At 61.0% G+C, this 18,490-nt stretch overlaps 1 protein-coding gene across 1 annotated transcript; it reads right to left on the bottom strand.

The window, feature by feature from the left end:
- Positions 1-13,794: 13,794 nt before the first annotated feature.
- TMEM121 (transmembrane protein 121) lies at positions 13,795-15,165 on the bottom strand. The gene has a single exon (XM_027520901.1). It carries the CDS (start codon positions 15,099-15,101, stop codon positions 14,145-14,147), a length of 957 nt encoding a protein of 318 aa, XP_027376702.1. The 5' UTR covers positions 15,102-15,165; the 3' UTR covers positions 13,795-14,144.
- Between the last annotated feature and the right edge of the window lie 3,325 nt (positions 15,166-18,490).

Raw genomic sequence — 18,490 nt, 5'->3', positions numbered from 1 at the left:
CGGCCGAGGTTTGGGAACAACCAGCTGGCAGCAGTCACGTTCAAGTGACCCTTCAGTGCCCTGAGGAGCCAAGGATGTCAGCTGAGCCTAACCCCTGACCACACGCCTGGAGGGACAGTCAGTCGGACACGGGCTGGGCTGTTTGTGATGCAGCCCAAGAGCCAGCACGCGTCCCAGGCCTCAGCGAGACTCTCCATGGGGACGGGAAGGACCCTCCTCTCCACGGGTGCAAAGCCAGCTGCGCGTCACGTCGAGCAGCCTTCTCAGCGCTGCAGGGACCACTCGCCGCCGGCACTGTAAGACCAGGGCCAAGGTTTCCCCTCAGGTTGTTGGCTCTCTCGGGACAGACCCGCCACGCGTGTGCGCAGGTGCGAGAGCCGGAGAAGGCTCTGGGGCCCCCAGCCCCTCTGCTCCAATCTGAGTCCTTCACGCGGCAGCTTCCCCCGCAAACTGGCGCCACCAGACCCCCCCGGAGGCCCGCATCACCCCCACAGGCTCAGGCTCCCTTGCCAGGCAGGGACCAGGCGCCCGCTCCTGCCACACAGGGACGCCCACCCCGAAGATGCGGGAGAGGTGACAGGGAGGGGGATCCTCTTCCTGTTCCCCAAGCACCAGTCTCACTGTGGGGGCCCAGTGTCCTTGAATTCTCCAAACGCTGCCCTCAGTGGGCACTCAATACGGGTGCAGCCACCGCAGCCCCCAGTGACCCGCGGCCGTGAGCTCAGCCCGGCAAGGGTCGGGGTCCAGGCTGAACCTAGGGGTGGGGTCCGGGGGACCTAGGGCTCGGGAACCTGGGGCTGGTCGGTGCAGCGTCCCCTCTGGCCACTCCCAGCGTTGGTGCCGGGGAAGCCCCATGAGGAGGGCGTTGGGCCCCTGAATGTATTGAGCTCTGCTGCCACCGTGTGGCAACAAGCAGCACTGCATGCACTGGGCCCGCCCGAGACCCGGGGCCCTGAGCAGGCAGGGGCAGAGAGTATGGCTTGCACCGCCTGGAGATCGTGGCATCCGGTCCCATCACTTCATGGCAAATACACGCAGAAAAAGTAGAAACAGTGACACACTTTATTTTCTTGAGCTCCTGAGGACTGTGAATGCAGCCATGAAATTAAAAGACACTTGCTCCTTGGAAGAAAAGCTATGATAAATCTAGACAGCATATTAAAAAACAGAGACGTCACTTTGCCAACAAAGGTCCGTCCAGTCAAACCTATGGGTTTTACAGTAATCATGTATGGATGTAAGAGTTGGACCATAAAGAAGGCTGTTGTGATTGTTCAGTCACTCAGTCGTGTCCAACTCTTTGCGACCCCATGGACTGCAGCACGCCAGGCCTCCCTGTCCATCACCAATTCACGGAGTTCACTCAAACTCATGTCCATTCAGTCGGTGATGCCATCCAACCATCTCATCCTCTGTCGTCCCCTTCTCCTCCTGCCTTCAATATTTCCCAGCATCAGGGTCTTTTCTAATGAGTCAGCTTTTCACATGAGGTGGCCAAAGTACTGGTGTTTCAGCTTTAGCATCATTCCTTCCAAAGAAATCCCAGGGCTGATCTCCTTCAGAATGGACTGGTTGGAGCTCCTTGCAGTCCAAGGGACTCTCAAGAGTCTTCTCCAACCCCACAGTTCAAAAGCATCAATTCTTTGGCACTCAGCTTTCTTTATAATCCAACTGTCACATCTTTACATGACTACTTGAAGAAACATAGCCTTGACTAGATGGATCTTTGTTGACAAAGTAATGTCTCTGCTTTTTAATATGCTGTCTAGGTTGGTCATAACTTTCCTTCCAAGGAGTAAACATCTTTTAATTTCATGGCTGCAATCACCATCTGCAATGATTTTGGAGGCCAAAAAAATAAAGTCTGACACTGTTTCCACAGTTTCCCCATCTATTTCCCATGAAGTGATGGGACTGGATGCCATGATTTTAGTTTTCTGAATGTTAAGCTTTAAGCCAACTTTTTCACTCTCCTCTTTCACTTTCATCAAGAGGCTCCTTAGTTCTTCTTCACTTTCTGCCATAAGGGTGGTCATCTGCATAGCTGAGGTTATTGATATTTCTCTCAGCAATCTTGATTCCAGCTTGTGCTTCATCCAGCCCAGCGTTTCTCATGATGTACTCTGCATAGAAGTTACATAAGCAGGGTGACAATATACAGCCTTGACGTACTCCTTTTCCTATTTGGAACCAGTCTGTTGTTCCATGTCCAGTTCTAACTGTTGCTTCCTGACCTGCATACAGATTTCTCAAAAGGCAGGTCAGGTGGTCTGGTATTCCCATCTCTTTCAGAATTTTCCACAGTTTATTGTCATCCACACAGTCAAAAGACTTTGGCATAGTCAATAATGCAGAAATAGATGTTTTTCTGGAACTCTCTTGCTTTTTCGATGATCTAGCAGATGTTGGCAATTTGATCTCTGGTTCCTCTGTCTTTTCTAAAACCAGCTTGAACATCTGGAAGTTCACGGTTCATGTATTGCTAAAGCCTGGCTTGGAGAATTTTGAGAATTATTTTACTAGCGTGTGAGATGAGTGCAACTGTGCTATAGTTTGAGCATTCTTTGGCATTGTCTTTCTTTGGGATTGAAATGAAAACTGACTTTTTCCAGTCCTGTGGCCACTGCTGAGTTTTCCACATTTGCTGGCATACTGAGTGCAGCACTTTCACAGCATCATCTTCCAGGATTTGAAACAGCTCCACTGGAATTCCATCCCCTCCACTAGCTGTCTTCTCTCTCCTTGCTCTGCTTTGGAACTCTGCATTCAAATGGGTATATCTTTGCTTTTCTCCTTTGCTTTTCACATCTCTTCTTTTCAGAGCTATTTGTAAGGCTTCCTCAGGCGGCCGTTTTGCTTTTTTCCGTTTCTCTTTCTTGGGGATGGTCTCCATCCCTGTCTCCTGTACAATGTCACAGACCTCTGTCCATAGTTCATCAGGCACTCTGTCTATCAGATCTAGTGCCTTGAATCTATTTCTCACTTCCACTTTATAATCTTAAGGGATTGGGCCCCTAAATATGTTGGGCTCTGCTGCCACCGTGTGGCCACCAGTAGCAATGCATGCACTGGGCCAGCAGGAGGCTCTGCCCAGACCCAAGGCCCCTGGGCAGGCAGGGGCAGAGAGCAAGGGGCAGAGGGCGTGGCCTGCACCACCTGGAGATCATGGCATCCAGTCACATCACTTCATGGCAAATAGATGGGGAAAAAGTTGAAACAGTGACAGACTTTATTTTCTTGGGCTCCTGCGGACAGTGACTGCAGCCATGAAATTAAAAGACACTTGCTCCTTAGAAGAAAAGCTATGTATCAAAAAACAGTGTATCAAAAAACAGAGACATCACTTTGTTGAAAAGGTCCGTCTAGTCAAACCTATGGCTTTTACAGTAGTCATGTATGGGTGTGAGAGTTGGACCATAAAGAAGGCTGTTGTTGTCGTTCCGTAGCTCAGTCGTGTCCAACTCATTGCAACGCCATGGACTGAAGCACACAGGCCTCCCTGTCCTTCACCGTCTCCCGGAGCTTGCTCAAACTCATGTCCATCGAGTCAGTGATGCCATCCAACCACCTCATCCTCTGTCGTCCCCTTCTCCTCCTGCCTTCAATCTTTCCCAACATCAGGGTTTTTTCCAATGAGTCAGCTCTTTGCATCAGGTGGACAAAGGATTGGAGTTTCAGCTTCAGCGTCAGTCCTTCCAGTGAATATTCAGGGTTGACTTCCTTTAGGATTGACTAGTTGGATCTCCGTGCAGCTCAAGGGACTCTCAAGAGTCTTCTCCAATACCACAGTTCAAAGCATTAATTCTTTGGTGCTTAGCCTGCTTCATGGTCCAACTCTCATATCCATTACATGACTACTGGGAAAAACCATAGCTTTGACTATACAGACCTTTGTCAGCAAAGTTATGTCTCTGCTTTTTAATATGCTGTCTAGATTTGTCATAGCTTTTCTTTCTAGGAGCAAGCGTCTTTTTATTTCAATGGCTGAGCACCAAAGAACTGATATTTTTGAACTATAGTGTTGGAGAAGACTTGAAAAGTCCCTTGGACTGCAAGGAGATCCAACCAGTCCATCCTAAAGGAAATCAACCCTGAATATTCATTGGAAGGACTGATGCTGAAGCTGAAGCGCCAATACTCTGGCCACCTGATGCAAAGAGCTAACTCTGGAAAAGACCCTGTTGCTAGGAAAGATTGAACGCAGGAGGAGAAGGGGACAACAGAGGATGAGATGGTTGGATGGCATCACCGATTCAATGGACATGAGTTTGAGCAAGTTCCGGGAGTTGGTGATGGACAGGGAGGCCTGAAACGCTGCAGTCCGTGGGATCGCAGAGTCGGACACGACTGAGCAACTGGATGACAATACGTTGGTCTCTGCTGCCCCCGTGTGGCCACCAGCACCATCGCACGCACTGGACCGCAGGAGTCTCTGCCCAGACCCTGGCCCCTGGGGGCCGGAGCAGAGGCGGGGCAGCGGGCGTGGCCAGCACCACCTGGAGGTGGGAATCGAGGTTCACCCTGGAGCCCAGTCAGGGTGTGCACCCTGGACCCCGTGCCCACCCCACGTCCTTGCAGTGCGGGTGAGCTCTGGGGTCCTCGGAACAGCCTCGAGGGAAGGGGCACACGGGGAGCCAGACACACTCGGGGGCTGTGCCCGGGCACCTGCGTTGGCAGGTGTGTGCGCGGCAGGTGTGTCAGCTGCCCTGACTCATTAAACTTAAAACTGTGATCGTCCGGATCAATCCCAAAGCGGGTCCCTTTTCAGACCTATTTGTCAGAACCTGGGTTCAAGTAGCAGCTTGTTTCACGCCGCAAACCGCAGGGACCCGACCCCGCGATAGCCAACGACTCTGAGGTCGAAACGTGCTCCTCAAGAGCTCCTCCACGCTGGGCTCTCGCGCTAGAGTCCCCAGGACGCGCCTCAGTGCGAGGTGACGCCGTGCTGCGCTCCTGCGGAGCGAGGGGTCCCTCCGCCTGGACTAAGCCTGGCGAGGCGCGGCGCCGGCGGGCAGCCCTGGGGCCCCGGCGCCCCCTGGTGGCCACTGCGCCGCTGCACGTCCTGGCCGCCCGGCCGGGCGGGCGCTCCTCTCCTCCGCGCCATCCCTGCTCGTGGCAGAATCCCAGCGTCACGTCGCTGGAGAAGCGTGCGACCCCTCGGGCGAGGTCCCGGCATTTTCCTACAACAGCCTGCAGTCGGCCTGCCAGTCATCCCTGGCTGTTCACCACCTTGTGAGCGCCAACACCGAGCCGCCCCCAGAAAGAGCGAGGGTCCCCCAGGGGGCGGCAAGTCCTGGATTCGCCCTCCGCTGCGTCACACCAGTCCTGATGTCCTCCGGTTTCTGCCTCATTTCGTTAAAAAATGGATAAAGATTCACGTCCACGTGAACTCTGCAGTGTAGACGTGATGCACGGGTCACGGTTCATCAGGCCAAACGTCACCATCATGTCTTCCGTCCCTGGGTGTCTTCCCCGTCCACGGTGACCATCACAAACAGCGTTCCCTGGTTAAACTCTGCGGAGCCAAGCTTCCTGCTGAGCTCGGGTCTCCCTGCCTGGATTCGGTGAAGGAGTGTTGCCACGTATGGCTGTTTGCTGTGTCCATTCAACATATTTATTACTGCAGCTGCAATATTTCTTTTCAATTCAATGAAAGATTGAAAGTCTTTTTTGAGACTGCCAGTGAAATATAAAGGATTGAGCCTGGGCACTTACAAACATACTCTCCCAAAACCCCATATACACACTACAACATATAAAGTAACTAATAAGAGAGCCTGCTGTACAGCACAGGTAACTCCACCCAATACTGTGTAATGGCCTAGTTGGGAAAAGCAGCTTTAAAAGAGTGGATATATGTATTGCTATTGCTGTTGCTAAGTCACTTCAGTTGTGTCCGACTTTGTGTGACCCCATGGACGGCAGCCCACCAGGCTTCCCCGTCCCTGGGATTCTCCAGGCAAGAACACTGGAGTGGGTTGCCATTTCCTTCTCCAATGCATAAAAGTGAAAGTGAAGTCGCTCAGTTGAGTCCGACACTCAGCGACCCCATGGACTGCAGCCTTCCAGGCTCCTCCATCCATGGGATTTTCCAGGCAAGAGTACTGGAGTGGGGTGCCATTGCCTTCTCCGGATATATGTATGCCTGTAACTGCTTCACTTTGCTGTCCGTGTGTGAATGTATGGGTCGCTCAATCTCGTCCGAGTCTGTGACTCCACGGGCTGTAGCCCGCCAGGCTCCTCTGTCCATGGGATTCTCCAGGCAAGAACGCTGGAGTGGGTTGCCATGCCCTCCTCCAGGGGCTCTTACCGACCCAGGCGTCACACCCGCACTGAGGTTCATCTCCTGACCTGCAGGTGGGGTGCTTTTTCCGCTGAGCCACCAGGGCAGCCTTACTTTGCTGAACACCTGAAACTAAATCAGCTACACTCCGAAGACTTTTTTAAAAAAACAGAATACAGAAAACGCCTCCTGGGGCCCTCCCAGGCACCAGTCCCCATCCTGGGTGGGCTGCAGGGTCACCAGGCTTGATCCTCACGGACTCCAGCGTACAGGCCAGGAGACAGGAGGAGGCCACACACCCAGGTTGCTCTGCTGGGAGTTCCAGAGCTGAGATCTGAAGCCAGGGCCAAAGATGCGCGACTCACAAGCTAAGCTGCTGGGGCCCCAGGGGTGGCACAGGAGATGGAAGCAGAAGAAATTCTGGAATCTACAGGAAGAGAGCGTGATGGAGTCAAAAGCTGAGATCTGAGTCAGCAGCAGGGGAAACAGCACACTCCCACCTTGCATGGCAGTGCCACACAGACTACAGCCCAGGGGCGGCAGGCTGGGGGTGCTCAGGGCAGAGGACCAGGGAACAGACGCGCGAGGTCAGGAAACCGCCAGACTTCCCGAGTCACTTTTGAACCAGGGAAGCGACGTCCACCTTCATCCTCTTGGCCAGAACTGGCACCAACTAAGCAGGGCAGGGCTTGGAGACGCCCATCTCCAGCCTGTTAGCACAGGAAGGCCAGGGTCACGGGTCCGGCAGACTTAACTGCCAGCAAGCATCACTTAGAGAAAGAAGAGACATGCCCAGACATACGAGGGTTAAGAGAACTGACGCCCCAAACCCCTTCTGGGTGCATTAGGACAAAACACAGCTGTGTAACTGCAAGGGAAAGCAGTGGCATGGCTCACATGAGCGGAGTCCAGAACACCCTCCATGAACCACGTCAGAGACTCTGCGGGGTGGGCAGGCGGGCACAGGTTCTCAGACCCACCACCACGCACACCTTCTGGCAGGAGGACGTGTGAGGAAGGAGGTGGGGCCCCAGGATGGCTGGCAGCCCTCACAGGAGCTATGGACTTTATTCTGTTGGCGTCTAGGAAGCCAGGTGGACCTGGAGGATAAAGTTAATTATTCTGCAGGAGACGCAGGTTTGATCCCTGGTCCGGGAGGATCCCACGTGCCAGGGAGCAAAGAAGCCCGTGCGTCACAACTACTGAGCCTGCGCTCTGGAGCCCAGGAGCTGCACCTACTGAGCCCGTGCGCCCGAGAGCCTGCGCTCTGCAACAAGAGACGCCGCTGCAAGGAGCGACCCGAGCAGCCCCTGCTCTGCAGCTCAAGAAACGCCCTACAGCAACAGAGACCCAGCATGGCCAAAAACAGATAAGTAAAACTAGCTTTTAAAAGTGTGATGGAGGACCTCCCCGGCGGCTCCCTGGTGAAGGATCCGCCTGCAAATGCAGGGGACACGGGTTTCATCCCTGATATGGGGAGATCCCACGTGCCATGGGGCAACGAAGCCCACGCAAACTACTGAGCCCCACAGCAAGAGAAGCCGTTGCAGAGAGAAGCCCGCGCACGCAACCAGAGAAAGGCTCCCGCGGCAATGAAGACCCAGCACGACCAAAAATAAATAAAAAGAGGCTGCTTCCATTAAAAAAAAAAAAAGCATGATAGGAAACATGGCTGATCTAACAGACTGGGGTGGAGAGGGGAGAGTTTAAGGGAAATGAGGACAAACACGTAAGATGAGACAGGGCAAAGAGGCTCAAACAGAACAGCCTTCACAGCCAACGAGCACTGATGAAGCCGGTCTTCCCAAGCAGAAACTTCCAGGTAACATGTAAACAACAGAGTCCACCTTTGAGACAGAACCGTGAAGAGCGGCCCCCTCAGCCCAGGGCCACGACAAAGCAGCACAGAAGGGACTTACACAGCAGGCACCTGGGTCTCAGAGCCCTGGAGGCTGGACGTCCTGGACTAAGTTGCCAGCATGACCTCATCTGACCCTCAGCACCTCCCAACAGCCCCACCTCCAAACACTACCCGCTGGGGTGGGGCTTCAGCGCGTGGGGGTGGTGGGCACACGGTCCACAGCAGGGGGTTTGAGGATGAAGGGAACACACAGCACAAAAACACAAACGAGGGTGTGCAGCACAACTCTCTAAGGGCAGAACGGAGTGTGAGGCGCAAAGGATGAGGAGAGACAAAGCGAGACACTCACAGGGCGTCCCGGCTGGTCCAGCGGTTGAGAACTCACCTGCCAACGCAGGGGACGGGATTCAGTCCCTGGCCTGGGACGATCCCACAGGCTGAGGAGCCACCAAGCCTAGGCACCACGGCTACTGAAGCCCAGTGCCCTGGAGCCCGCGCTGTGCAAACGGGAGAAGCCAGCACCCCCCAGCTAGAGAGGAGCCCCCACTCACCGCAGCCAGAGCAAGCCCACCCAGCAGCGAAGACCCAGCACAGCCACAGGCTTTGAAAATAAGCAATCACAAAGAGAGAGCCAGAGCAACAAAGGAACTGGGAAGACCGAACCTGTTTCCAACTTCCAGGAACCTCAACCTAGCGTGACGATGTGCACGGCAAGGCGACAAGCAAGCCACTCACGCCCAAAACCAGCAGAATCGGTGGCGATGGATTTCCCACACCTGACGCCTCGCTCGATTCCCAGGACTTAGCGAGGCGAGGGTGAGAAGCACAGCTCCACGCTCACACGCACGGCAGGGATTCAAGACTGTCCAAGACCAACTCTCCAAACGCACAGGGAGAAAGCGAAGGTCACAGACCGAGAATCAAGGACCTTGATGTTAAACCGTCAACAGCCACCCTAGATGCGGAAGCACCAAGCTTGGGGGGGCTGAGGGCGATACTCAACACGGCCTCTGGAAAGCCGAGTGGTATCACCTGGGGAGGGTTGACAGCCCCAACCTGCGACCCCACAGTTTTGCTCCTGAGTACATCAACCCCGGGTGAGCGATGCAGGAGCAGTCACAGCAGGGTGGCTCATGTCGGCAAAAATCTCTCAAATCCAAATACCCGTGGATGGGGCGGGATGGGAGTGTGGAGTATTCACACAGGCTTTCATTGGCAACAGAATGCATTAACAGACACACAACAAAAAGGACGAATCTCAGTAAAATGTGGAGTGAAACGTCAGTCAGAGAATGTATAAATAGGGTGACATGCTAAGTGCATGCTAAGTCACGTCAGTCATGTCCGACTCTTTGCAACCCTGTTGACCACAGCTCTCCAGGCTCCTCTGTCCGTGGGATTCTCCAGGCAGCAATACTGGAGTGGGTTGCCAGGCCCTCTTCCAGGGGATCTTCCCGACCAGGGTTCAGTAAATCTGCACCAAATGGAAAGAAAAGAAAGGCACTCCCAGGACTGAGGGTGAAGCTGCCTCTGAACACGGCAGGGATGGGTTGGTGGGCCTCAGAGAAATGCAGTCACTGTCGAGATTTCAGCTTTGGTTTTGGGTGGTGGGTTTGCAGGTCCCTCTATGATTTAAATAACAAATTAAAGGACTAACTGTGTGCATAACGCACACCCAGCGTGGACCCAGGAAGGGAGCATATCATGGAGCAAGGGTAATGATCCCTGATTCTCTGCACCTGGTGTCCATTTAAGACAAGGAGACTGTGACCAGAATTTACACAGGGTGGCTCCAAACCAGTAAGGAAAACACAGTCATATAGAAAAAGGAAATACAAGCCATTCACAGAAGACCATGAATATTCCACGGAGACATGAGAAGATGCTCAACCTTGCGATTAATGCAGGAAACGTGAGTGCGGCTCACTCTCCAGCCCCACCACGTGGGTGAGACGCACCCCGCATCAGGGGTGGAGACACCACAAGGCTCATACTCTGCTGGTGAGAACGTCAAGGTAAAAACTGAAGAATCTGGAAAGCTGAAAGGAGCTGCTCTCTGGGAGACGTAAGTGGGCCCAGTGTGGACCCCCTTCCTCCAGAGCAGAATTTCACCCGGGCACCTGGGCATCGTCTCCCTGTGGCCAGGTCAGGACAGCGGGGTTAAGCCGGGCACGGTTTGGGGCCAGCTTCCGAGCACCACGGAAAGAGATGCTACCCGCGGCCCCTACGCGGTGCTGCAGGGCTCGCACCTGGACAGACGTCTCCTCCAGCAACAGAACACAAAGGAACTGTAGGGAGCTGAAAAGAGCGGCGGGCCCGAGCAGCTGGGGCGAGTCGTGGACGACAAGATGCAGAAAGCCCAACTGCTCCTTGCAGAGCCCGGGCAAAAGCAGCGCACTGCACACGCCCCCGCACACCGCACCATCAAGGGCACCGGTGGGCCCCGCGGCCCCAGCCCCGGACCACGCCCTGCCCTCACTCCTATAAAGAGCAAGCTCACCACCGCGGGGAGCCCTGCTACTTGTCTTCTCTCCCTGGGAAGCAGGGGCCCCAGTAAAGCCTCCCCTGAATCTCCTGTCTGGCCTCTCGTCAATTTCTATCGGTGAACAAGGCCAAGAACCCGGGCGGGGTGGGGTGGGGGAGGCGGGCTGGGTCACATTCCTTTGAGGTCTTCAGCCCCAACCCGCGCCTCTGCAGCGGGACTCAGGGAGGAGCCACAGGACCGGAGGGGGTGTCCGTGTCCCCGTGGGCGGGTGGACCAGCCGCCTGGACAACCCTCCAGACTTGCGTGGGAGCGTCACCAGTGTCCACGTTGTCTAACCGCTGTCCCCTCCGGCTCCCCATCTCTCTGGGGGAATTCGGATGAGTCCACGGTGAGGTCAGCAGGCCTTCCTCCGTGACCCGTCGCCGGGAAGGATGGAGCGGAGTCCACGCTGACCACAGGGCTGAGGAGAGGCACAGGCCAGCCCGGGGTCACCGTGAAGGGTGGCCGCCCGCACACCCAGCAGGCGTCTTCCTCAGCGGACCTGACCTGCCCGCCCAGCCTCCTGCTCCCCAGTGGCCTGCCCACCTCCTCCCTGCCCACCTGTGACACGCGCTTCTCTGTCACCTGCCTCCTTTTCCTCAGACTCCTGGACCTCGGGACTCAGACTGAACGGCGCCACTGCCCTCTGTCCCCCAGGCCGCAGGTCACGGGGCCGCTCGGCCTCCAGCCGCATGAAGGGCTCAGAGGCTCGGTGTACCCCCACCAGCTGTCTCCCCACAGACCCCTGACTCACAGGCCCCTGCTCCCTGCAGACCCCTGACTAACTCGCCCCTCCCCCCTGCAGATCCCTAACTCGCCCCTCCTCCCTGTCCCCGGGGCACCTGTGTGCCCTGCTGAACCCTGCCCCTGGCAGCTTCCAGCCTAACTGGGGGTCCTCCCCTCCGTCTTTCTCTGATGACACAGCAGTCACCAGGCTTTTGCCACCAGTTAAGCCACCCTCCCTTCAGTCTGGAGAGGCCGGTGACTCCGGAGCGTCCGGCTGCACCATCAGCCAGAGGCCTCGGACAGCGGGCGTCCTGACCGAGCCAGGGGTGCTGGGAGAGCCTCTCCCCGGCCCACCAGCCACGGGGTCTCCAGGGCATCACTACACGTGGGACTCTGATACTGTGAGGGGCAGGTGTTACTCAATGTGAGGGGCTTCAGTGTTGCCAAGGTGGGCTTTTACTACGAGTACATGAATTTGTTTTCCTACAGAAGACCGAGCGTGCTGTGGAACAAGACCACGGATCTTCGTCCTGAGGGAGGAGCTGCGTCTGTGGGGCGACCAACCCGCCTGGGCCCCGCGGCAGGTGAGGCCCGGTTAACCCTCTGCCCCTGCAGGAGGAAGGGGCCCGCGGGGGGCCCGCAATGTTGGGAGAGGAGACGAGGCCCTCGGCTTGAAGCCAGGAGCCTCACCTTCTGCCAGCACCCAGGCCTGATGAGGCAGGGACCGCGCTCCTGGGGCCAGCCTCAGGGCACAGCTGTCCGGGACCCAGTTCTGGACCTGGGCCCCTGCAGGACGCCCCCAGCGACATGGGGAGGCTCACAAGGGGAGCCCCCCGCCACCTTCCGCAGCTCAGACGCTGCTTCTGAGATAACGTGGGGCTCACTGCTGCTGCGGTCCTTGGACAGCCCAGGAGACATCGAGACATCGGCAGTGCCCCGGGCCGGGGAATACGGTGGGACGATGTGTCCTTGGGCCGCGGGCTCTCTGTCCCCAGATGCACGCTGACATCAAGCCCCCTGGAGGAGGCCAGGCTGGGCCTGCAGAGTTGCCTGTGGCCTCCCAGCTGCCCTGCCGTGTCTCGGCCCACCTCTCCACCCTGGCGGTCCCGCCCCCACTGCGAGTCCAGGGGGCCCCGGCCCAGGCCTTGTCCAGTCCCACATCTGCTTCTGAGACAGGCCCAGGACCCTCTCCACAGGGCCTCACACGAAATTCCTGGTTTCCCCCAAAACTCCTGCGTGACCGCCCACCTGCCACCGCCGGCCTTAGTGTACGTGCCCCCACTTCTGGCCGTGCCCCCAACCCCCCAGGGCCACCGAGGGGCCCCACGCAGTGACCCCAGCCCTCACCCCAACTTAGAGCAGGTCTGGTGGGGCTGCCGCTCCTGGAGCCAGAGCCCGCCAGGCCCCGCCAGGCCCCGCCGCCTCAGAGCCCGTCAAGCTCCTCCCAGGCCTGTCCCACCCGGGCCTCGGCGGGGGCTCCACACCTGCTCTGAGGAAGGCCTCCCAGCGCAGACCCCTCCCGACAGGCCCCGTGGCCTGGCCGCGTCCACAGGGACAGTCTGCCTGGCTCAGCATCAGGGCCTGCTCGGGGCCAGCAGGGCGTGGACACTCAGTGAGGACCTGTGAGCTGATGAGTGAGGGAAGAACAGGCGGACAGTCAGCTGGCCGGCGCTGGGCCACTTTTGGCCTCCGGAGGCCACCTCAGGAAGCCAGGAAAGGTCTTCAAGGCCTCCTCAAACAGCCTGGTCCACAGCCTCACCAGGCCCAAGGCAAAGGGCCCCTCCCCAGAGGCTACAAGACCCTCCCAGGCCTTCTGGGTACCCAGAGTCACGTCTCAGGTGCAAGGGCCGGGGCAGAGCCACAGAGAGCCCGCCCTGCAGATGGGCTTCGCCCCGTGGGCTCTCCAGACAGACCAGCTGGCAAGGTGGCCGCTCTGCACCTCTGGGCACCAAGCCCTGGGCCCCCGGTGCCGCCGGCTCCCCAGGCATCTGGGCTCCACTCCCCTGACCCGGGCCACAGGGAGCCAAGCTGGGGCCGGGTCCCATCTGGCATCTGGCTGTCCTGGCCAGGGAGAGCCCCCAGGGTGCCAGGGAAACCTGGGCGCTGGACACTTCTGGGCTGGGGGCGCGGGGGCGGGGACGGGGTGGGGGCGGGGCAGGGACAGGGCCAGCATCTCGGGGATCAGGGGTGGGGGTGGCGACAGGAACGGGGAGGCTGGAGGGTTTGTCTCAGAATGCCCGAGCAATTGCGCCTGCGCAGGGGCTGGGGAGAGGCCCCTGGGAGGAGGCCTGGGAAGGACACAGGCCCCACCCCGCCATCACTGGAGCACACCCCGACCCGCCCACGCCCCTCCCCAGCTGTCAGAGACTGGACGCATCAAACAGGCAAAGCACAGCCACGTTACATACAAAACTGTAAACACGAGTCTTTAAAATGACAGAGGCCTCCTCGGTCCCAAACGCTGAGCCAGAGGCCCCCACCGAGGGACCCCAAGGGACCAGACCTCGGCCCACTCTGTGCTCCCTTGCCACCCAGAACGCCGCGGGTGGAGGCGGGACCCTCCCCGCTCCGCCCCGGCCGCACACACTGGCTCACGGGCCGGGGCAGAGGTCCGTGGTCCGAGGGATCCCTGAGATGAAGGCGCGGCCGCGGGCCCCGCGGGTAGGGGCGCTCTCCGCACCCGACCCCACCCCATCCCATGCAAACCGCGCGCGCCTGCCGCCAGGCGTCTCAGAATCCGGGGGTCCCGGTCACGTGTCCAGGGCATCGCGCGTGGGCGAGGGGCCGCGAGGGCGGCCCGGGGGGCCGTGCAGCGGCTGGGGCGGCGGCACCGAGTTGCGCTGCGGGGCGGGCGGCTGCAGCTCCAGCGCCAGCGCGGGTGGCGGGAAGTCGCGCACCTGGCGCCGGTACTCCAGGAAGGTGCAGGCCTTGGTGGCCAGCGCCACCACGTTCTTGCCGACGAAGATGGCGGAGACGCGGCTGTCGCGGAACAGAGCCATGTTGGCGGCGCGCGCCAGCACGGCCACCACGTTGACGGTGGCGAGGCTGAGCACCGGGTAGAGCATCATCTTCTGCGGTGCGATGTGTTCGCCCTGCATGCTCACCTCGCTGAGCGCCACGCACGGCAGCACCAGCAGCAGCATGTAGCAGTAGAAGAAGGTGAGGCCCTCGGCCCACAGGGGCAGCCCGCTGCGCGGCGGCTCCCACAGGCTGGCCTGCATGTCCAGCAGGTCCAGCAGGTCCAGCGCCACCCAGAAGAGGCGGCCGCGCAGGTCCTCGCGCTTCCGGAAGGTGCGCACGTACTCCATGCGGTCGAGCGCCACCAGCAGCAGGAAGAGGCCCGGCACGCACACCGACAGCAGCAGCGTCAGCGCCTTGCGCGCCACCGGGTCGGCCGCGCCGCGCCGCGCCGCCTTGTAGTTTTGGAAGATGAAGTAGAGCTTGATCTCCAGCACGAAGATGTAGAGGAACCAGAGGATCATGGCGTAGCCGCGCTTGGCCGTGCGCACCTCGGCGCCCACCCACACGGCCACATAGCGCAGCACCAGCAGGAAGCACACGTCGCCCACCAGCACGATGATGCACACGCCGATCTTCCGCGGGCCCTGGTTCTGCTCCACCAGGTAAGCGTCCATGACCGCCATGCTGCCCATGATCACCAGCGTGGTCAGGCACACGTGGCGCCGGTCCGGGGGAGGCAGCACCATGGTCGGCCGCCTGGGCCCCGACCTGGGCGCGCGCGGTCCCACGCGAGGCGGGACGAGGCCCTGCGGCGGCGGCGGCGGCACTCAGCCCTCGGGCATGGCGCGGGGCCTGTCCAGCCGCCCCGAGGGCGCCGCTGCTCCGGGCCGGCGAGCTCGGAATCTGGGGAGATCAGAGCAGACGGGGTCAGCACGCAGAGCGCGCGGCCGCTCCTCCCCCGCCCCCCCCCGCCGACCCCCAGCCCCTGGCGCGCTTCCACCGAGGGACCCTGTCCGGGCCCCAGGCCGGGCTCTGCCGCACGCGCGCGCACGAGGGGCCGCGCGCCGAGCCCGGGCCTCCAGGGGGCGCCGCCGGCGCACCTGAGGCCGGGGCCGCGTTCCCGCTGAAGCCGAGGGGGGACGGGGACGGAAGCGGCTACTCCCCGCCGCGCGCGGCCCCGGCGCCCCGAGGGTTTGTCCCTCCGGCTCCAGCGGCCCGCGCCGCTCGCCCGGAGTCCCGTCCCGCGGCTGTTCCCGCTTGGGCGGCCTTGCTCGCGGCGCCGCACCGGGAGGGAGGCGGGCCTGCGCCCTCGGCTCGGCGAGAAGCGAAGGCGCGAGGAGCCGGGGCTCTGGGCAGGTTCTCCGATCCGGGACTGAGAGTCATCCAGGTCCCCGGGGCTCCATCCCCAAAGCCCCTCCGCGCCCCCCCACCCCGCCCCTGCCTCGCAGCCCCGGCATCTTTCCTCCCTGCTTCCGCAAACTCGGTCTCGCCTCTGGTCCACCGTCCACAGGGCGTGTGGCCCGTTCTCTTCCGCCCTGCGCGCACCGTGGCTCCCTGCTGCCCTACTGCGCTGGCAGCGTCTCCTGCCCTCTGAACTCCCCCAGCCCTGACGCCAGCTCGCCCTGCTCACCATGAAGGGGTGGGCCCCCAGTCGCTCCCTGCCCCCGAGCCTTGGGGGCAATCTTAGGAAGCCTCCTTTGCTCCTCACGGGGCCACAAGCCCCTGCGCCCCTCTCACACCCCTGGCACTGGCTGTCACGGCGGAGCTGGTCACAGCCCGACACCAGGCTGTGGGTCAGCACCCCTGTGCCCGCTGACACCCTCGGGAAAGACAGAGGGCCCCGGCCTCATCCACCCAAAAGTCACTTGAGGCTCACTCCTAGCCAGGCTCCCCACCCCTCCGCTCTCCCCCACAGCACCCCTGGCCCCAGGGCTCTGTTTACTGCCCTGTCTAGACAAAGACATAAAATTTAATGTCACCCGCGACTGTGGAGCCCGTGCTCGGCCTCCCCTGGTGACACCACAGCCCCCACTGCCTGGGGAGGAAGGCCCCCTTCCAAGTGGGCACCTCCAGCCCTGGTTTCATCCTGGCTGCTGCCCCACCTGGCACCCACCTCCCAGGGTCTCTGCCGCCACATGCAGGACCCCAGCATGCTGAGTGTGGACGCCTGGAGTAGAAGATGCCTTGGGAGGGTCATCGGCCTAGCCCCTGCGCCCACAATTCCATGAGCTCCTGCCCCCCATCACACACACACCCCTTCTTCACCCTCACTGTGTGGACACACTTGACCCACGAAGCCCCCCCTCCTGTGGCTGCAGCAGAGGCCTGGGCATCTCCTTCATCCCAGCCCTTGGCCCGGCCAACGAGCCAAAGAACCGCTGCACCGCGCACCCCGCCTCCCATCCACTCCACGGGCGTTTCCACTCCCTGACGCGTTCATCAGACCTGGGCCAGGGCCGCCGGGGCCAAACAGACCCTGTCCCGACAGGCGCTCACGCAGGGAACCCCAGCCCCTGCCCCAGAAGGCCGGAGCCAGGGCCTGGCCGCCCTTCCCCCGCAGCCACCGGGCCTCTCCCTGGGGACCAGCCCCAGGCCCTGCTGCCCCAGCCGTCCTGAGCCCGGCCCGGGGCCTCCTGCTTGGCTGCCCGGACCTCACGGACTCCGGGGCCTCCGGGCACTTCGCTGCCCGCCCCTTCCCTGGCGCCTCGCACGCATCCCTCAGTGCCCACAAGGGGTGGTAGGGCGAGAGGAAAAGGCGGCCCTCCCGCAGCCCGATCGGACAGAGGTGAGGCCGTTGAAGGGGTTGGGCTGCTCCCAGCAGCCTGCGTCTAGGCTCCTCGATCCGCTTCGCCCGCTTCCCCCGACAGGGCCTGGTCCAGGCAGTCCAGCCGCCAGGCCTCACCCCTGCAGCGCCGCCGCTGCACCCTGCCACCCCTGCGGCCGGGCACTCGGGGCTCACCGGGGCGCCCTGCCCGCGTGCCCTGCCCGCACCTACCCGCCGCCGGCCAGATTCTGCGCGCGCGGGGCCCGGCCCCACGGAGCTTGTCTGCGCGCCCGCCGAGGCCGCGCTCTCCTCCGCTCCGCGGCGGCCCCCCGCCCGCGCGCGCCCCGCCCCCGGCCCGAGGCCCCGCCCCACGCTCCCGGCCGCCGGCGCCCGCCGGACCCGGACTGGGGTCTCCGCGCCCCCACCCCCTCAGCGGCGCCGGTTGCCAGGGCGACAGCACTGCACGGCAGCGGCGCCCGGGGCCTCGGCACTAGGAAGCCAGACGCCCCCGGGCTCCATGCGCGGCCCGGGAAACCTCTCCACCCGCGTCACTCCGCAACCCGAGGAAAACTGGCCTGCGGGCGCCCTGAAATTCCGCGGCAGCCCACACCCAGGCCGCCGACCAGGGCGACTCTGATCGCCGGCAACAGGCGGCCTTACCGCGGAGCTGGCCCCGAGGCGGGCCCGGGTGGCTGCCGCCCATCTGCAGGTGGCCCCACGGGACTTCGTTTGGGGACGCGGTGCCGCCTCCCAGAGACCCTGGGTCCTGGGTTCCTCCGCCTTCCCCTGTCCTCATCTGAGACCAAAGAATAGGGGCAGTGAGCAGCCATCCGGGGAGCATGCTAGGGTTTGGAGGCTCAGGCCGCTTTCCACCCATCGGAGTCCCCACCCTGCCCTCACTGAGCACCGCCCCCAACATCGCAGCCACGTCCACCCCGGGACGGAGGAGGGGCGCGCACCCGCTGCCTACCTGCTGCCTCTGACGGAGAAGAGCAGGTCAGAAGGTGAAGGGACCCGCTGGGCACCCACTGCACCTGTCTGCTCACACCCAGGCCCCGGCAGTGCCTGGTCCCACACAGGTGGCTGAGTCTGTGCAGATGATGGGCTCCACTGCCCTTCCCCGGCATCAGGCCCTCCAGGGGTGCCCTGGAGCCAGCAGGCCATCCTGGCCCGTTCCTGAGAGGCATGAGGGAGACGTTGAGATGCTCTGGAGCTGAGCTCTCAGGATGGTTGACTGCCGGATACCAGCACCCGCAGCCACTCATACACTGGCTCTCACTGGAGGAAGTGCAGTCAGGGCTCCAAAGCTGCCTCTGTGCCCAGGGAGGGGCCCCAGATCCACAAGGATGGTTTACCTTCCCCAGGGAGGTC

Source organism: Bos indicus x Bos taurus, chromosome 21 (assembly GCF_003369695.1).
Source record: "Bos indicus x Bos taurus breed Angus x Brahman F1 hybrid chromosome 21, Bos_hybrid_MaternalHap_v2.0, whole genome shotgun sequence".
Classification (NCBI taxonomy): Eukaryota; Metazoa; Chordata; class Mammalia; order Artiodactyla; family Bovidae; genus Bos; species Bos indicus x Bos taurus.
This window is presented reverse-complemented; position numbering and strand designations above follow the sequence as displayed.

What these genes read in the sequence shown, in the direction of transcription:
- TMEM121 (XM_027520901.1), bottom strand. Translation starts at nt 15,101, where the DNA reads ATGGTGCTGCCTCCCCCGGACCGGCGCCACGTGTGCCTGACCACGCTG.